General features: G+C 41.3%; 1 protein-coding gene across 4 annotated transcripts in view; it reads right to left on the bottom strand.

The window, feature by feature from the left end:
- Positions 1-9,542, bottom strand: part of eftud2 (elongation factor Tu GTP binding domain containing 2) — a 111,924-nt gene extending 102,382 nt beyond the window's left edge. The window contains exons 1-3 of one of the 4 annotated variants that reach the window (XM_059956649.1): positions 9,473-9,542; positions 6,700-6,808; positions 1,062-1,221 (exon numbers count right to left, since the gene is read on the bottom strand). In XM_059956649.1, the coding sequence (XP_059812632.1) occupies positions 1,062-1,221; positions 6,700-6,798 (259 nt within the window). In that variant the 5' untranslated portion in view covers positions 6,799-6,808; positions 9,473-9,542. Of the gene's footprint in view, positions 1-1,061; positions 1,222-6,699; positions 6,809-9,395 lie in introns of all 4 variants that reach the window. The other 3 variants (XM_059956648.1, XM_059956650.1, XM_059956651.1) reach the window with 3 other exon arrangements.
- Positions 9,543-21,356: the final 11,814 nt, after the last annotated feature.

Below are 21,356 nucleotides of genomic sequence, written 5' to 3'. Positions count from 1 at the left end.
TAAAAAATTGGCTTAAAGGAAGAAAGCAGAGGGTAGTTACAGAAGGAAAGTAGGAGGTCGGTGACTAGTGGAGTGCCGCAGGGATCTGTCCTGGGACCCCTGCTATTTGTGATTTTTATAAATGACCTGGATGTAGAGGCGGAAGGATGGGTGAGTAAGTTTGCGGATGACACGAAGATTGGAGGAGTTGTGGATGAAGCTGCAGGTTGTCGAAGGTTACAAGAGGATATAGACAGGCTGCAGAGTTGGGCAGAAAAATGGCAGACGGAATTCAATCCGGATAAGTGTGAGGTGATGAATTTTGGAAGGACAAACCAGAAGACTGAGTACAGAATTAATGGTCAGTTACTTAAGAGTGTGGATGAACAAAGGGACCTTGGGGTTCAAATCCATACATCCCTCAAGGTAGCTGCGCAAGTTGATAGGGTAGTTAAGAAGGCCTATGGGATGCTAGGCTTCATTAACAGGGGGATTGATTTCAAGAGTAGAGAGGTCATGTTGCAACTCTACAAATCTTTGGTGAGACCGCACTTTAAGAGTATTGTGTTCAATTCTGGTCACCTCATTATAGGAAGGATGTGGAAGCTATGGAGAGGGTGCAGAGGAGATTACCAGGATGTTGCCTGCTTTGGAGAACAAGTCATAAGAAGCAAGGTTATCAGAGCTGAGACTTTTCTCTTTGGAGCGTAGAAGAATGAGAGCGGACTTGATAGAGGTCTACAAGATTATGAGAAGCATAGAGAGGGTGGATAGTCAGTACCTGTTTCCCAGAGCATTGCCAGGGATGGTGGTGGAGGCTAAAACATTATAAGTATTTAAGAGCCTCTTGGACAGGCACATGGATAAAAGAAAAATAGAGGGTTATGGGGTAGTGTGTGTTTAGTATTTTTTTAAGGATTATATGGGTCGGCACAACATGGAGGGCTGAAGGGCCTGTACTGTGCTGTAATGTTCTATGGCTCTAGGAGAAGCAGTTTTCAAATAATAGAATTAACTACAGTGAACAATACCTTAATACCCATTAGATTATTAATTTACTTAAAATGTATCACCTTACTTACCAGTAAGTGGCTGAGTATCTTCCTCTTGAACAATTGTCTCTACCTCAGGTCCATATACCTCCTCTGCAGTGGGGTAATACTTTTTATCCTCATGCAGCACCACTTCCATTCCAACATGATCTTCATCCTGATCTCCAGCTTCTTCATCTTCCTCATCCTCCTTATTTATTCCAACACAAACATATGTATATGTTACTGAGTAACTAGCTGAAAGATAAATATGACATGTCCTACAGCTGCCTTCCATTCATTTAAACTTGTAGCTTGAAAAAAAGACCCTTATGAGCTTATGCAATGATAAAAAAAAATTCAGAAAATTCTTCTCCAGCCTGATACAACATAAATAATGGCACCTGGCTGAGGAGCATGCATCCATCCATTATAGAAAACAAATTTTTATTTGGACTCGTTAAGACGTTTGTTATAGGCTCTCATTTTGAATTTTTAACTAACATCAAAATATGGACAACATAAAAAAACTACTTCATTTTTAAGTATCAACTTCAGGACAGAAAATGTGACTTTGCCAAGAATATTTAGTCTTGAAAACAATTTTGGTAGCAATCATCTTTAAAACTTCTTCACAGCATTCCTTACCAAATGTCTGCTTGTGCCTTGCATTTGGGCAAGGATTGTAACATTATAGGTGTCAGACTAGAATGAGCAGCAAAATAGATGGTCTACCCTTATAATTCATCCTCAGCCACAAATTGCAAAGTTATGGTCAATGGCTAAATAGGCACTCTAGTATGCCTCCCACATTGTACATGTCCTGCAGTTGAACAGCCCCTAATATCCTGTAGAGCAAAATTTGTAAGTAGCAACTAAGTCGCAGGCAGCAGAATGCTGGACCCAAACCTCAACAGGTCCGATAAGTTTCTGCTAAATCATTTAGAAAGAAATATATTGTGTAGGTTGAAGGGATTAGTTTAGTTAGGTACATAATTAATATTCCAATTAGTTCAGCACATCATGGGCTGCATTGTTCTATGTTCTCTTAAAATTATACAATTAAAAAGAAAACTAAAACAAATTTAACATTTAATTTAATTGAAACTGAATTGGGGCCATGCTAGGTATGGCTGACAACTGTATCTATGTCCAACAGCTCCAAAGTAATTTTATTATTGCACTATACCGCTGCCGCAAAAAGAAAAACAAATTTCGTAACATCTGTGAGTGACAATAAATCTGATTCTAATATGCGTTTCTATTGTGAATGGAGAGTGGGTAGGGGGCAGGGAGAGGGGAATCATGGTTGGGAAAAGGGAAGGGAGTGGAAAGGGAGCAGAAAACACCAGAGAGACATTCTGTAATGATCAATAAAGCAATTGTCTAGAAACAAATTACCTTGCCTGGTGTCTCAGGGCTGGGTTTGTCTGCACCCGCACCACAAACCCCCCCCCCCCCAAGCATTCATTCTCAACCACACCTCACCTGCCGCGCTTCTCCCAACATCCTTTGCTCCTGCCAGATTTACAAACTCGCTCTCCACTCCACATTGACAAAAAACTGTGCAGAAGTATTACACACCCTTGCTACAGTTGCAGGAAAAAGTTTGTGAACCCTTTGCTTTACCTGGCTTTCTGCATTAATTACTCATAAAATGTGGTCTGATCTTCATCTAAATCACAATAATAGACAAACACAATCTGCCTAAATTAATAGTACAATATACTATTGTATAAATGTATACAATATACATCCTGAAATGCTTTTTCTTCACAACCATCCACGAAAACAGGAGTACCCCCAAAGAATGAATGATAGTTAAATGTTGGAACCCCAAAGTTCCCCCCAGCTAGTAAGCGGCAGCAAGCAACGATCTGCCCTCCCCCCACCGGGAAAAAAAAAGCATCAGCACCTGTCACCGAGCACTCAAACGTGAGCAAAGCAACAAAGACAGACTTGCAGTACTCCAAATACCACTTGCTCACCCGGTATTCGACATACCACAGGCTCTCTCTCTCTCTCTAATACGGGAGAAAGAGGTGTCTCCATTTCACAGTGAGAGGAGACATAACAATGCACTGGTTTACAATGTTAGAAGTCCGTTGCATCGCTTTTTCAGATCTCTGGGCACACAGCCTTAGATCTTTCATCTCCCACAACACACCAATCTGCCCGGACACCAACCTTCAATCCGCCCATCCGCAGAGCCACGAGATCTCAGCCCTCCAAAGACGAGCTGAACTCTTAGGCCAAGCTCTTGGCGTGCCAAATAACAGCCGTCATGAAACCCCGAGAACGAGTCCCATTCCCGCAAAAAACCACAGTCAGCGTGTAATTGTACCTCTTGTCTATACTGAGTATACCATTTAAACAATCACAGTCTAGGGTCAAAAAAGAACATAAATCTCTGGGGTAACACCTTCTACAAAAGCTATTTGGAGTCAGGTGTTCCAAACAATGAGATGAAATTGGAGGTGTGGGTTGCAGAGGTGCCCTGTCCTATAAAAAAGACACACAAAGTCAGGTTACTGACAGAGCCTACTCTTCTCAAGAAAGATCTTGCACAACGACGATGAGGAATTTTAGCACCATGCCTCAATCAAAACAACTTTCAGAGGACCTGAGAAGAAGAATTATAGAGTTTGCAAAAGACCACCGGATGTTCCACAATACTTATAGGAAATGCTCTGTGGCAATGTTTAATTTTCTGGCAGAAATGCTATGTTTGGAGGAAAAAAAAGGCACCGCATACAACACCAAAATCTCATTGCAACTGTGAAGCACGGTGGAAGAAGCATCATGGTTTGGGGCTTCTTTGCTGCCTCGGGGCCCAGACAGCTTTCAATTAAGGGAACAATGAGTTCAAAATTGTATCAAGACATTTTACAGGAGAATGTCAGGGTGGCAGTCCGTCACCTGAAGCTTACAGGACAATGATCCGAAACATAAGATTATCAACAACAGAATGGTTTAAAAAGAAGAAAATTTGTGTTTTGGAATGGCCAAGTCCAGACCTTAACCCAACTGAGGTGCTGTGGCATGACTTGAAGAGGGCTGTTCATGCAAGATATCACAGAAATATTGTTTGAACTGAAAGTTTTTGTATGGAGGAATGTTCTAAAATTCCTCATTGTCATTGCGCAAGTCTGATCAGCAGCTACAGGAAACATTTGCTGGAGGTTATTGCTGCCAAAAAGGGTTCTACCAGTTATTAAATACAAGGGTCCCCATAATTTTCCAGCTGGGATTGTGAATGATTAAACAATGTGTTCAATAAAGTTCAAAGCAGCTGTGCAGGTTGACTCTGTGGTTAAGAAGGCATACAGTATATTAGCCTTCATCAATCGTGGAACTGAATTTAGGAGCCGAGAGGTAATGTTGCATCTATATCGGACACTGGTCAGACTCCACTTGGAGTACTGTGCTCAGTTCTGGTCGCCTTACTACAGGAAAGATGTGGAAGCCATAGAAAGGGTACAAAGGAGATTTACAAGGATGTTGCCTGGATTGGGAAGCATGCTTTATGAGAATAGGTTGAGTGAACTCGGCCTTTTCTCCTTGGAGCAACGGCAGATGAGAGGTGACCTGATAGAGGTGTAGATGATGATGAGAGGCATTGATCGTGTGGATAGCCAGAGGCTTTTTCCCAGGGCTGAAATGGTTGCCACAAGAGGACACAGGTTTAAGGTGCTGGGGAGTAGATACAGAGGAGATGTCAGGGGTAAGTTTTTTTACTCAGAGAGTGGTAAGTGCATGGAATGGGCTGCCAGCAACGGTGGTGGAGACGGATACGATAGGGTCTTTTAAGAGACTTTTGGATAGGTACATGGAGCTTAGAAAAATAGAGAGCTATAGGTAAGCTTAGTACAGTTGGCCCTCCTTATCCACGAGGGATTGGTTCTGGGACCCCCTGCAGAAACCAAAAACGCGGATGCTTAAATTGGTGGACTTAAGGACCCAGCGGAGCACTGGAGCTTATTTAACCTGTCTCAGTGCAGTGGATTTTAGGACCCGGCAGAGCTCAGGACCCACCGACCGCAGTGTTTCTGTTCCGGAAAACGATCACGATTGAAAATAAAAAGTGGAAATAATAAAGCGATCGGAAAGAGGTGAAACGCCATCGGTCTTTGGAAAACCGTTTAGGCTACAGTCGGTCAATGATCGGAACAATTTTAAAGGATAAAGTGAGAATAATGGAGCACGTGAAGGCCCTGCCCTGATGAAAGCTACAATGCAATGGTTTAATTATTGAAATACATATGTTTCTTAAGTGTTTTATATGTATAGAAAGGTAAAATATATACTATATACTAAGACAAACGTTTGACTGCACCTAAATAATACCGGATGTACCTGTTCCAACTTAGAGAACATCCATTTTTTTTTCAATTCCCGATCCGTGGTAACTTATGCACATCTTCCAGTATACTTTAAATCATCTCTAGATTAATTATAATACCTAATACAATGTAAAGGCTATGTAAATAGTTGTTATACTGTTTTGTTTAGGGAATAATGACAAGAAAAGTCTGTACATGCTCAAACAAGTGCTGGAGAGAGAACTTCCGAGTTTTCCTGATAACTCGGTTGGTTGAATCCGCGCATGCGGAACCCACAGATAAGGAGGGCCGACTGTAATTTCTACGATAGGGACATGTTCAGCACAATTTCGTTGGCTGAAGGGCCTGTATTGTGCTGTAGGTTTTCTATGTTTCTATGTTTCTGTAAAGTACAATTGTCTGGTGTTATTAGTTTAAACAGATTGTGTTTGCCTATTATTATGACTTAGATTAAGAGCAGACCACATACTATGAGTAATTAATGTAGAAAATCAGGTAATTACAGAAGGTTCACAAACTCTTTTTTGCAACTGTACAAACATGCCTATGACTTGCACACAGTATAGTGTGTAAGTCTACCTGGATCTTAATGTCACGTGTACCTTTACTGCTTCTATACAATATCACATTTTATGACTGTTCCAAAAGATCAGAATACAGAATATTTGTGAGAATTTCTAGAGGAATTTACATCAAAAATAACAGCTAGTTAATCAGTTTATTACTTGTCATGTGTACCAAGATATAGTGAAAAACTTTGTATGATATCCAGGTAGAGGATTCCATACACAAACTACAGATAAAGTGCAAAGCACATAAACAAAGCCATGGCAAGTTGGACAGATATCAAGAATGTATCTTTAGTGTAATACTTTCATAATAAAAGAAATTATTGTGCTTGGCAATAAAGCCCAGCCAGTGGTTTAGTGGCATCTGAACTGAACTGCGAGGCGAGGGGTCCCAAGTTCTAATCTGACCGGCACCTTGCATGCTTTTCATCTGTGCTGGGTTGAGCATCGAGCTAGCAACTCAGACTTGTAAAATAGACAAAATGCTAAAGAAACAGCAAAGGTTGCCGCTGATGCGCCACGAGCTGCAGAGAGGAACAACAATGCAATAAAAGCTAAACAATGGATCTGTAATGGTACTCTAATGAAAAAGCAATTGTTTCCATAAATGGGCAAGATATAAATTTAAGATATTATTTAATACACAAGATATTTTTACAATTGTGTTTATAATACAAATTACAATCCATAAGGGTATATTTTGGTATCATCAAAACATCCTATAAGAATTTTTTTTTTGAGCCATATCAGTGTTTAAAGAACATTTTTTCCCCTCACCTCATCCAGATCTTCATCTCTGCTTATGCCATCTTCTTCATCAGAATCCAACTCTGGACCAATATAGTTACCAAACTCATCATACAAATCTGTATCCATGATAGGAAATCTATAATAAGTAGACAAGTTGAACAATGTACTTACTTACTTTGATTTGGGTATCAAACACTTATAACTTATAGCTGAATGAATAAACAGAACCATAAAATGTACAGCAATAAATTAACCCATCTTCCCAGTCCTGGAGGTTTTGGAAAATGCAATGCAAAACCTTCAGAATTACATCAACATACTGGAGAATGTTTCTGTATTAATTTTATTTTATCAAATATAACCATATAACAATTACAGCACAGAAATAGGCCATCTCAGCCCTTCTAGTCCATGCCGAACACTTATCCTCACCTAGTCCCACCTACCTGCACTCAGCCCATAACCCTCCATTTGAATGACTATCAAATCTTGATAGTCATTCCAAAATATAAACACAGTTCACAACTGTTTTTAGTCATTCAGATGTTGATCTGCTTTCCTGTCTTTCCCTGTCTTTACCTTTCACAGAGCAAACTCAACTGTTAAGGCAAATCTGAATTGACTTGGGCAACTTCAGACGATGGATATTATTAGCAAACAAGATTGACTGCTATGTTGTGTCACAGTTATCATTAGCTTTTGAAATCTGCATGTTGACTGTTTCACATACGAGTCATTAAAATCCTTCTGAACACCAACATTTAACAGGTCCATATGATTTAAAGAGATGTTTTTCAATTATTTCTTCTCATGTAAACAAACTCACATTTCCCTCATTCTACCCTTTTGACAACTCATTTCACCAACATTGCAATGCATTTAGCATTCCTCCTCATAGCTCAAATGAGCTCCGAACTATGATATATACATTTGCCCCATTTATCAACAGATGGAACATCAATATTGTTCCCTCTGATAACGCCAGAAAAAGTACACCAACATGAAAATCATCTCTGATGTTAAACGGCAAGTATTTAATGCAGGAGGTTGGCATTAATGTAGTAAAATAGCCATGGTTTATGATTTTATAAATCATGGGCTGCATGGCCTACTCCTGATTCTATCTCTATGATATACAGTCAATAAAATCTGTTCTCACATTTCATTTTCATTCATTCAACTTATGCAAAGAGACTGAGGCAAAACATGGACCAAGTAGAGCTCTTTCATTTTGATAAATTTCAAAAAAATGTTTAATTCTAACTTAAGTGTATGTGATTTATTAAACAAATAATTCAGTAAGGAAGGAACTGATTCACAATCTCAAAATAAAAGCCAATACCCCAAATATTATTATGACAATTTCAAAAAAAATCAATTTTCACACAGTAATAAAGTGGCCATAATAAATAGTCACAAACAAGAGAAAATCTGCAGATACTGGAAATCCAAGCAACACACACACAAGATGCTGGAGGATCTCAGCAGGCCAGGCAGCATCAATGGAAAAGGTTACTGTCGACAGTTCTGGCATAATAAATAATCATTCAGTTCTTGGTGATGATCCAAAAAAATGTTGACAAGTAACTTTCAAAAACAAATGTTGGAAAGACTCAGCTATTAAGACTAACTGTGGAGAGAAAAAATACTTAATGCTTCACGTGCATTATCATTAAAACTTTCTCTTGATAATCTGAAACAGTAACAGTTTCTCTTTCCACAGATACAGCCTGACCTGCTGAGTCTTTCCAGCATTTTCTGCTTTTATTTCAGATTCCAGAAACTATGCATTATTTGGTTTCAGGTGCCTTTTACAGGTGGAAACCCTCTCTGGTAAAACATAGTGATCAGGCAACATCTCCCGATGAAAATGGACAGTCAGCATTTCAGGGAAAAACCAAAGGACCTCAACCTGAAACACTGATGAAAGATCATGACTAATAATGTCCGCTGTCTAATTCCCTCCACAGATGCTGCCTGACCACGGAGTTCCTCTAGCACTTTATCTGGTGCTCTAGGTTACAGCATCTTGTCTGTCAAAGGCAGAAAATATATCAGGTTTTCATCATATTCAAGCAATACTGCAACAAATATACAAAAGGTATCCTGAATTGAAAGTGCTCTGCACTGGCTCCTGAATCTGCAACCTTCCACCTCAGAAGCAAGGCCATAAGTTCATCAACCAGGGTTAAGGAAAGCAAAGGGAAAACATTTAAAGGAAACTGAGAATAGCCAAAAACTTCTATATTCTTTAGTCAGCTATTCAATATTGAAAGAAAAAAATACAAATTATGTAGTATAGTTTTCAAGTCAACATTAACCCCTCATTCTCTGTCGCAGGCTGGTTTACCTTCTCCCGGCTTTGAGTTAACAAATCAGAGCGAGAATTTAAAATAGAAACAACACTGGTGCGTTGTGTGTGGAAGAAGAAACGAACCCCAGTAAGAGCAGGAAGTTCTACCAGTTAGATTAAAACGGCAGTGGGAGAAAAAGGAGCAATAGTAGTGGGGAAGGGGGAGGATGGAAGAGCCTGAAGCAGTCGGGGCGGGGGTAATAGTAGTGTGGAAAAACTAACAGCAGTGGGGAGGAGAACGCAGTGAGAGGGGGTCTCCTAAATAGCGAGGTGCACTAGAAGGCGGAAGGACCAGCAGTGAAATGGGGGTGGGGGAAACGGACAATAGCTAAGAACCGGAGGGAACAGCTACAGGAAGGAATATATTTACGACTGTTTCCTCGGAATGGGATCCGAACCAGGGCCCTGGAAAAAGAGCCTTCGATAACAAAAAACTGCAAACCCCACCGCTCACAATACGGGGCCGACCGACGACGGGCAACCAAGAGGCAGCGCGACCGCAGCGCATGGCAACTGCGCGCTTACGGAGCAAAGACCTGTCACTACGTCCAATACATTTGCCTGTCGAGAGTGAAAATAAACATTAAAAAAAACATTCCGCAGGAACCTTGCTTGTTATCTGCAATTGAGGAAATGAGAGATGCGTATCTTAGTTATTTTTCCAAATTCAAAATGAAACATCGACGAACGTATTGAGCTGGGTGGTTGCAGGAGGGTGATAGACAGCTGCTCGCGTTGGCACGAGGAAATCTGCAAATGCTGGAAATTACAACACAGACAAAATGCTGGTGGAACTCAGCAGGCCAGGCAGCATCTATAGGAAGAAGCGCTGTCGACGTTTCGGGTCGAAACCCTTCATCAGGACTAACTGAAGGAAGATATAGTAAGAGATTGGGGAGGGGGAGACCCGAAATGATAGGAGAAGACAGGAGGGGGAGCTGGGAAGTTGGCAAAAGGGATACAAGGCTGGAGAAGGGGGAATATCATAGGACGGGAGGCCTTGGAAGAAAGGAAGGGGAAGGGGAGGAGAGCACTGGAGGAAGATGGAGAACAGGCACTGTGATGGGCAGAGAGAGAAAAAAGGGGGGGGGGAAATAATAAATAAATAGGGGTGGGGGCATTAACAGAAATTAGGGAAATCAATGTTCATGCCATCAGGTTGGAGGCTACCCAGGCAGAATATAAGGTGTCATTCCTCCAACCTGAGTGTGGCTTCATCTTGACAGCAGACATATCAGAAGGAGAGTGGGATGTGGAATTAAAATGTGTGGCCACTGGGAGATCCTGCTCTCACTAATATATAGAAGGCTGCACCGGATGCAGTATACCACACCAGCCGACTCACAGGTGAAGTGTCGCCTCACCTGGAAGGACTGTCTGGGGCCCTGAATGGTGGTGAGGGAGGAAGTGTAAGGGCAAGTGTAGCACTTGTTCCGCTTACAAGGAGAAGTGCCAGGAGGGAGATCGGTGGGAAGGGATGGTGGGGGGACGAGTGGACAAGGGAGTCGCATAGGGAGCGATCCCTGCAGAAAGAGAGAGGGAGGGAAAGATGTGCTTGGTGGTGGGATCCCGTTGGAGGTGGCGGAAGTTACGGAGAATTATGTTAGACCTGGCTCCTCCCACTTCCTCCAAACCAAAGGTGTGGCCATGGGCACCTGCATGGGTCCCAGCTATGCCTGTCTTTTTGTTGGCTTTGTGGAACAGTTACATGTTCCAAGCTGATATGGATATCTGTCCCCCACTTTTCCTTCGCTACATCGACGACTGCATTGGCGCTACTTCCTGCAAGCATGCTATGCTCGTTGACTTCATTAACTTTGCCTCCAACTTTCACCCTGTCCTCAAATTTACCTGGTCCATTTCCAACAACTCCCTCCCCTTTGTTGATCTTTCTGTCTCCATCTCTGGAGATGGCTTATCTACTGATATCTACTATAAGCCTATGGACTCTCACAGCTACCTGGACAATTCCTTTTCCCACCCTGTCTCTTGTAAAAATGCCATCCCCTTCTCGCAATTCCTCCGTCTCCACCGCATCTGCTCTCAGGATGAGGCTTTTCATTCCAGGACGAAGGAGCGGTCTTCCTTTTTTAAAGAAAGGGGTTTCCCTTCTCTCCACCATCAACTCTGCTCTCAACGGCATGTCTCCCATTTCACGCACGTCTGCTCTCACCTCATCCTCCCGCCACCCCACTCGGGATAGGGTTCCCCTTGTCTTCACCTACCAGCTCACCAGCCTCCGGATCCAACATATAATTCCCCGTTACTTCCGCCATCTCCAATGGGATCCCACTACCAAACACCTTTCCCTTCCCCCGCCCCCCATGCTTTCCGCAGGGATCGCTACATACACGACTCCCTTGTCCATTCTTCCCCCCCCCCCCCCCCCCCCATCCCTTCCCACTGATCTCCCTCCTGGCACTTATCCTTGTAAGTGGAACAAGTGCTACACCTGCCCTTACACTTCCTCCCTCACTACCATTCAGGGCCCCAGACAGTCCTTCCAGGTGAGGCGACACTTCATCTGTGAGTCTGCTGGTATGATATACTGCGTCTGGTGCTACCAGCGCGGCCTTCTATATATTGGTGAGACCCGACACATACTGGGAGACTGTTTCGCTGAATACCTACGCTTTGTCTGCCAGAGAAAGCAGGATCTCTCAGTGGCCACACATTTTAATTGCATGTCCCTTTCCCATTCTGATATGTCTACTGTCAAGATGAAGCCACACTCAGGTTGGAGGAACAACACCTTATATTCTGTCTCGGTAGCCTCCAACCTGATGGCATGAACATTGATTTCTCTAACTTCCGTTAATGCCCCCTCCCCTTACCCCATCCCTTATTTATTTATTATTCTCCCCCTTTTTTTTCTTTTCTCTCTCTCTGCCCCTCTCACAATCACTCCTTGCCTGCTCTCCATCTCCCTCTGGTGCTTCCCTCCCCCTTTCTTTCTCCCTAGGCCTCCTGTCCCATGATCCTTTCCCTTCTCCAGCTCTGTATCCCGTTTGCCAATCAACTTTCCAGCTCTTAGCTTCACCCCTCCCCCTCCTGTCTTCTCCTATCATTTCGGATCTCCCCATTCTCCCCCCCCCCCCCCCACTTTCAAATCTCTTACTATCTTTCCTTTCAGTCGGTCCTGACGAAGGCTCTCAGCCCGAAACGTCAACTGTTATTCTTCCTCTAGATACTGTCTGGCCTGCTGCATTCCACCAGCATTTTGTGTGTGTTGCTTGCGTTGAGTTCAGTTCACGGACACCATTCAGTCCATCAAGACTGATAGAAACTGAGTTTCTATCCGACTTCCATTTTCTGGGATTTTTTTCCTATTTTTCTATTCCCAAAAAAATTGATCTCTTTCAAAAAACCCCGTATCACTGCCAGAGGGGAGGATTCAATTGATCTTGAAGTAGGTTAAAATGTTGGCGCAACATCATGGGCTGAAAGACCTGTACTGTGCTGTAGTGTTCTATATTCTATATCCCCTTCTAGGCAAGGAATTGAAAACATCCACTTCCTACTGAGTTAAAAAGTTTCTTCTCATGGTAGTCCTAAATGGCCTGCTCTTTTTTTTCTCAGACTGTGACCCTCTTCTAGATTTCTTGTACATGGAGTATATTCTCCCCATATCTAACCTGTCTATTCCTCTAAGAATTTTGTATGTTTCTAAACTCTACAAAGAAGCCTAACCTACTCAATGTATCCTCATTTAAATGACCCTCCATCCCTGTAACTAGTCTGGTGAATCTTCTGATATCTAGGAACTATATCCACTTTTATTCGAATGGGAGGTCAACCATCTGAAATATTAACACTGTTTCTCAGTCTACCTACAGAGGCTATCTCACAAGCCAGATGGCTACTCAAAAATGTTGTGGTAAGACACTAAAAATCAGTCCAAGCAGAAAACTGGAAGCATGCCATTCTCTCAGGTGGTCAAGTTGGAACCAAAGTTTAAGAAAATGTAAACAAATCCTCAGCCTCTTCACTCTGAACAGATAAGAGTAAATACTTCTAATTAGCCAACATCATTCAAAAACTCAGCTTTGCGTTCCATATGACATGCCCTGCCAGCCTTTCCACTATGAGTTATCAGACAACATACCCAGAGGCTGAGCCAGAAACTTGTGAGGCTGCAGATTCCTATTGTTGCCCTAGCATTGGGCGTGCATCATTAGTTGGACCTGAGACCTATAAAGATCAAGTTCATGCATGTGAATGAATGCCAAAGTGAATGCTAACTGGAGTTGACAATGATTTCCCAAGTGACCCAGGTATTTCATAAGTTGCATAACAGTCATTAAGTTAAACTTAGGGTTTTCAGGTATGGATGAATGCAAAATTCTCCTGCTAATATTTTGGGAAGATTGAAGTTATGGCATTCAGCCCCATCACAAATTCCATGCTCCAGATATTAACTTCATCCTTTTCCTAGCGTTTGTTGAACTGAGCCACACTGTTTACAACTTTAGTTCCATCACCCAGTAGCACTTCACATCTACAGTGATGAAATGCTTTGAGAGGTTGGTCATGACAAGACTGAACTCCTGCCTCAGCAAGGACGGACCCATTGCAATTTGCCTATCGTCGCAATAGGTCAACAGCAGATGCAATCTTCACGCGGCCTTAGGCCACCTGGACAATACAAATACCTATGTCAGGATGCTGTTCATCAACTATAGCTCAGCATTTAACACTATCATTCCCATAATCCTGATTGAGAAGTTACAGAAGCTGGGCCTCTGTACCTCCCTCTGTAATTGGATCCTTGACTTCCTAATCGGAAGACCACAATCTGTGTGGATCGGTGATAATATGTCCTCTTTACTGACAATCAACACTGGTGCACCTCAGGGATGTGTGCTTAGCCCACTGTGTCTAGGCATAGCTCAAATACTATCTACAAATTTGCTGACGATACAACCATTGTTGGTAGAATCTCAGGTGGTGACAAGAGGGCATACAGGAGTGAGATACAGTATGCCAACTAGTGGAATGGTGCCGCAGCAACAACCTGGCACTCAACGTTAGTAAGACGAAAGAGCTGATTGTGGGCTTCAGGAAGGGTAAGACGAAGGAACACACACCAATCCTCATAGAAGGATCAGAAGTGGAGAGAATGAGTAGTTTCAAGCATATGGGTGTCAAGATCTCTGAGGACCTAATGTGGTCCCAACATATTGATGCAGTTATAAAGAAGGCAAGACAGTATATATTCTTCATTAGGTGTTTGAAGAGATTTGGCATGTCAACAAATACACTCAAAAACTTCTATAGTTGTAGCATAGAAAGCATTCTGACAGGCTGCATCACTGTCTGGTATGGTGGGGCGGGGCTACTGTACAGGACTGAAAGAAGCTGTAGAGGATTGTAAATTTAGTCAGCTCCATCTTGAGTACTAGCCTACAAAGTACCCAGGACATCTTCAGGGAGTGGAGTCTCAGAAAGGCAGTGTCCATTATTAAGGACCCCCAGCACAGCCTTTTCTCACTGTTACTATCAGGTAGGAGGTACAGAAGCCTGAAGGCACACTCTCAGTGATTCAGGAACAGCTTCTTCCCCTCTGCCATCCGATTCCTAAATGGACATTGATCCTGTGAATGCTACCTCACTTTTTTTTAATATATATATTATTCCTGTTTTTACACGATTTTTAATCTATTCATTATATGTATACTGTAATTGACTGACTGATTTATTCTATATTTTGGCCGGCTGGTGGTGCAGTGACATCAGCGCTGGACTCTGGCGCTGTTGGAACCCAGTTGGGCCACTCCTGGGCACTCTTTCCATCAGTGCCAGGTTAAGTGTCGAGCTTGCAACTTGGCCCTGTAAAAATAAACAACTGCGCTGTGAGAAGGAAGTGGGGGACCACTCACAGAATCTTTCCTCCAAGACAACCACTTGAAAAAACAAAAGTGGTCGCCGAGGCTCTGGCAGAGTATGGCACACAAAAATATATATATATTGTGTATTGCATTGAACTGCTGCAAGTTAACAAATTTCACGACACATGCCAGTGATAATTAACCTGATTCTGATTTATGACCCTGAAATGAGTTCCAGATCAAAATGCATGCCACTTTTAACATATTGGCCATCTCCACCCCTACCTTGGGTATTTCATCCATCGCTTTTCTTAACATTGGACATGATTGGATGATTTTATTTCCTCATTTTGCAAACTTGAGAACATCCGAAACCCTGCTGTCCTTTCCTAGCTTACATCACCCTTTACATTACATTTCCTTGCTTTGCTAACCTTTATTGAGGCCACCAAAGAAGATGATAAAAGCAAAGCTTCCAACTTGGTTCCCTGCAACACCTGTTGTTCCAAGTCCATTTGAAGTGATTTTCTTTCTATGACCATTCAGTCATTTCTGAACACTATATAGCAGATTAATAGTTCAGAATCTTGCAAAGCAATTTTCTTTGGCATATTTGCTTAAGGAAATTCAGTCAAGTTATTTTCTGGAAACTGCAATTTTGTTTCTCATAAAGTCTTTTCTACCTAGATGATTCTCCAGAGCATCTGTAATGAAACCTTAGACTAATTCTGCTCTGCTTCATAAAGCTTCAGTGTTAGGTGTTCACTGTTCCCCAACTCTATTAAAGATAGTGACATGTGACTTACATTGTCCTGTCCCATTTTGTCAAAGACTCTTGGGCACCTATTATCTAGGTTGACAGCTTGATCTATTTTAAGGCCTCTCTTATTTTTTAAATAGCACCCTTGTGGCAACCCACTTTCTGCGCAGGCAAATCGGCTCACAAATAGCCAGCGCGCAGGGGGAGACTTTGGTAATGCACCTCTGACGTAATTTCTGCCCGGAGAGGGCGGGCGCTAGGGATTAAATGCCAGCGCCGCGAAGTTTGAATAAACTAGTCTCGAAATGTAGTACATCGCTACACCCTCATCTATTTTAGCATTAACTATTTTACTTCTGATGGCAGACTTATTGGTGTCAGATGAATGTCATCCTCTAGAGTAATAATTGCTTCAAATCCAATGCAGATCTTTTTAATTTTGTGACTCTTGGGCCTAGAAATTCAGGTGGCACTGTACTATTTTTAAAAATTGTTTTTGAAGTTCAAAATAGACCCTTCTTTGTGTGCATATGTACACAATGTGAATGTGAATTACTGGCCTCCATGTGTGTGCAGGGATGATCACATGGGCCACTGAACCTGTGAGATTGAAAGCATCATCTGGGCCTTGACTACAGGAGTAGACCTTAGCAGAAGGATAAAGGCTACTTGTGCTAATTTTTGCTTATTCTTAGAGGTTTTTTAAAATATTTTTTCAGTGTTCTGCAGATTCCTGCAAAAGTAATGAATGCCTAGATATTCAATTGCATTACGTAAGAATGAAGTACATTAAAGACCATGTTCAGTTTATTTTACATCACCTTAAGGATTCCGTGGACTAATATGGCTTGAGTTTCATTTGGGGGGCATTACAGGTGAATGTGAACCAAACTGTTCCAAGAGCAACCACTGCTGAGCACTTTTGCATTAACTAGGTTTTGCTATCTCAGCACCTGCAATTTTTGACAATTACTTACTTTGCATGTTTCAGCAATTATACCCCCCCCCCACACAAGCTATACTGAACTCTTTACCATCTCCGATCTGAGTACTGAGCCCATGATTGCCTTAGTCCTTGGCTGTGATCCCCTATTAGACTGCTGCATAGCTCAACTGCCTTAATCGTCCAAATTTCCAGTTCCCCTCACCCCATGGCCGATCAAGCTGCCGGTGTCTAATTTGAATTCAATGGTTCATAAATAAATATTTCACAATACTACTTTAGAAAATGCTTACTGCAGTGGTTTATTAAATGAAATCTTCATTCACGTGAAACAAAATTACTGATGCTTAACTTCATCAATAAAAATCAGACCATTTGGAGCAAAATAGAATAAGCGAATGTCAAGGCTGTCCATTCATTAAGTATTAATTATGCAGCCAAATTTTGTATTTGTAAGGGTTGGAAAAAACTTATATTTATTTGGATATGCTGGTAAAATATTTTACATTTGACACACTTTTCAAAAAGGCATGATGTGGTGTTTAATGTGTTGCATATCATAAAGGAGCTTTTTATAAAAGGCTTTATCATGTTCTTTCCCTGACAAACAATGGTACTATGAAAGGGCAGTAATACATTTCTTTATTCAGGCTAAATTCAGCCTACATACTCATGACTATCATTATTTTCATTTGAAATTGTATAAAGCAGTGCTCCTTTTGATTACTTTATTTTTCAGAAAAATTGGATTCAAGCCTCCCCCAACAAACTCCACCAACACCTTGTTTGTTCTTTCAACACTATTGTTCTAGAGTTACTCCACAGCAAGCTAACCCAGCTACCCTACAGTATCTGTCAGGGGATAATGAACTTCCTGACAGGAAGGAAGCTACTACTTGTCCAGTCCAGCATCTATAAACATAGGCTCTCCCCAGGGCTGTGTTCTTTCACCTCTCCTGTTCTCACTTTATACAAATAACTGTACCTCCACAAATTCATTAAAATCCTAACATTTGCAGATGACACAACTGTATTTGGTCTCAACTCTAATAATGATGTGGCTTATCAAAGAATGATTTACTCATAACAATGTGGAGCTTAATGCTATCAAGACAGTGAAAATTAGATTGACTTCCACTGACAACCCCCTACCTGCCCCCACCCCTTGCAAATTAATGGTCAGGGTGTGTCTGTGGTCAAGTCATACAAATTCCTGAGGACTACCCATTACATTGAAGTGGGACAAGCACATTATGCTCATCACTAGGAAAGCCCAGCAGAGATTGTTCTCACGTCAGCTTAGGAAACTTAACATCCTGATGAATTTTTACTCAGGCATCATGGAGTGTGTTGTGACCACCTCTATCACCGTTTGATTTCTCGCCACCTCCTCCCTCTCCAAGTCCAGGTTGTAGTGAGTGGCCAGCTCAGTGGAGAAGATCATTAACTGTAAGATACTGACAATAAAAGACCTGTTCATCACCAGAGTGAAGACAAAAGCTGAAAGAATTCCTCCAAACAGAACAGTTTAAAAGGAAGAAAATTCATGTTTTGGAATGGCTGAGTCAAAGTTCTGACCTTAATCCTATAGAAATGTAGAAGGACCTGAAGCAAGCGGTTCATGCAAGGAAGCCCACCAACATCCCAGATTTGAAGTAGTTTTGAATGGAGGAATGGCCTAAAATTCCTCCAAGCTGATATGCAGGATCAACAGTTACCAGAAACATTTGGTTGAAGTTATTGCTGTAGAAGGGGGTCAGACCAGTAACTGGAAGCAAAGGTTCACATATATTTTCTATATACATACAATATTAGATACTTTTTTGCAATAAATAGATGAACAAACACAATGTTATTTATTTAATTGGGCTCTCTCGCAAGTTTTAGGACTTACATGAAGATCTGATCACATTTTAGGTCATATTTATGGAAAAATAGAGAAAATTCTGCAGAGTTCACAAACTTTATAGCACCACTGTAAGTTTATTATTGATGTTTGCATGTGTGACCATTTTGCTAATTGTTGATTGCTCATGGCTGTTTGCACTATTGTCTTGTAAATTGTTGGTTGCTATTGTGTTGTCTGTTTTATAACAGACTGTGTTTTATGCTTGGCATTGAACCACAATCAATTCTGATATGTTTCACATACTGTACTGGAAATAAAGTAATTCTGATTCTAATTCTGAAGTTTGGAGCAGCCATGTTCTCATGAATGGTAGAGAAGTCTCGGGGGGGGGGGGGGGGGGGGGGGGGGAGGGGAGGTGCAATTGGACTCTCCTCCTGCTCCTGGATCTTATGTTCTAAAATGGGTCTCTAGTCCCTGAAATATCCAACAATAAAAATATGCATTCACTATTCCTGTTTAGTGCACCCTATTTTTCTTCACTTTAAGGAGTCTCAAAGCAGCTGGATGAGAAGTGACAATCCCATTGGTCCTAGACTGGGTGATCAACCAACTCTTCCAGATAGCCACTAGAATAATTAAGAAAAGTACTTCTATTGTTTCTAGCAAATGGATTTCTCTACTAGCCACAAACTGTTTTGCCTATTTCATTTTGTCAGGAAGAACAAACACGAGATCCTAAATTTAAAGGAATTCTGGACAATTTAATTTTACTTAAAGGGCAGTAAGAATATGGAATTTGCCACTGCAAAGGGTAGCTGAAATTAATAGGATGCATAAATTTTAGAAATTCCAAGGATAATGTGGAAATAGAAAAAGACTGATATGATAAGAGGGACAAATTGCATGTAGAGCATAATCCAACATAGACTAGTTGATACATTTTGTCTGTTATTGATTCTTTATAATTCTAAGGAAGGATCAATTTTTAAAATATTCCAGGATTTTTGCCTCCACTATTCTTCCAGTACAAATTATATTTTAAAAATTGTAGTCATTAATAGTATTGAGATGGGGGTTGAAATCACTGAGGATGACAAATTGCTCAGCAAAGGGACAGGAGGAAGCAAACCAGTGAAGCTATATCAGTAACAGTTCTTTTTATTGAACATCAAAGCATTTTAAATGGACAGGAGAGGTGGATTAAGGTGAGATATTCAGAGGAAGAGAAAGTGGTAAGGCGCCAATTCAAGGAATAACTAAATGAAACTAATGGCATCTCCTGTGACAATCTAGGTGAGGTAGATAGTGGCTGTTGTAACCAGACAAGGAAGATTTCAATGAGGGGTAAGTGAACAACCACATTTCCATCAGGCTATGATGCTAATGCAATTAACCACAATAAGTCCAGAGATGACAAAGCCTTCTTTCTTAAATAAACATACATTTTATGGAGAAATATGGAAAGGAGGAGTGGTAGCTGGTCAACAGATGGGGTGAGTTGGACAAGAAAAGGATTGCTAAGATTAGCTTCTGGGGGATTTAGAGCTTCAGGATTCTGACTTAATGAAAAAGGGGGAAAATAAAGCAATGCATGCCAAATTCAGAATTGTGTTTCATTTCCAGGAGAACTTGCATGTTGCAGTGATATCACCTACATGGTAACCTTATCCTACTCAGTCTTTGCAGTCACCAATTTCAAAGTTGCTATGGAACCTTTGTCTATCAAGCAGTAGTAAATCAATTACAGCTGGACTTGCTGTGTTTAGAAGACATTTCACCACTCATCCAAGAAGAGACTTCTTCAGTTCTGATCAATTGTATCAATTACCCTTATTACAAGCCCTTTCCAGCTCCCTTTGCAATCTCAACCCCACATCTTGGCTACTATTTGGGGGCCTATATATTATTCCCTTAATGTCTTTTTTACCCTTGCAGTGTCTTAACTCCACCAGAAAGATTCAACATTCTCTAACTCTCTGTCACCTCTTTCTAAAGATGTAATTCCATTTCTTACATACAGAGCCATACCACTGCCTATGCCTTCCTGCCTGTCCTTTCAATATAAAGTATATCCTTTGATGTTAAACTCCCAACTATGACCTTCTTTCAGCCACGATTCAATGATGCCCACAACATCATATCAATCAAGCTCTAGTTGCACCATGAGTTTGTCCACCTTATTCTGAATGCTATGCACATTTTTAATACCACATGAAGTGAATTGATTTGGCTGATATTTCATTTCTCTTGTGGTATTGATTTTAAGAGGATGTAGATCAATTTATATATGCTTGTGGCTAAAAGCAGTTGGCGAGAGATGAAAACATTTCAGTTTTATCTGTTGTACACATGTTGTGCTCAGCCATTGTTAACATTGCGATATTCATGAGGATTCCTCCTCCTGTCCATCAACTTCACTGGGAGTGAAAAGACAGCAAAGTTTTAATCTGACGGTTGGATTATGTGATTATTTTATTCCATCCATACCATGCTGTTTCTACAAATTTAGGAAGCACTTGCAATGTAGTTCCATCAGTTTGGTACTTCAGTCTTTGGTACTTCATATCTGGTTCCTCTCCTGCTTATGTGTGAGGTAGGACCAATCATTTTGCTTGAAGCATTGATAGAATTAGATATATGATGGGTTTGTCAGTACGTCCAGTTGAACTTCATCTTTTTATGTGCTTTCCCCCAGCTGTCAGTCTGTGGTTTTGTATTGCCATGTGCTCTTGTTTGTTTTCACGCCCCATGTGCTCCTGTCATAGAAACATAGAAAATAGGTGCAGGAGTAGGCCATTCGGCCCTTCAAGCCTGCACCGCCATTCAGTATGATCATGGCTGATCATCCAACTCAGAACCCTGTACCTGCTTTCTCTCCACACACCCGATCCCTTTAGCCACAAAGGCCATATCTAACTTCCTCTTAAATATAGCCAATTAACCGGCCTCAA

Source organism: Hypanus sabinus, chromosome X1, assembly GCF_030144855.1.
Source record: "Hypanus sabinus isolate sHypSab1 chromosome X1, sHypSab1.hap1, whole genome shotgun sequence".
Taxonomy (NCBI): domain Eukaryota; kingdom Metazoa; phylum Chordata; class Chondrichthyes; order Myliobatiformes; family Dasyatidae; genus Hypanus; species Hypanus sabinus.
This window is presented reverse-complemented; position numbering and strand designations above follow the sequence as displayed.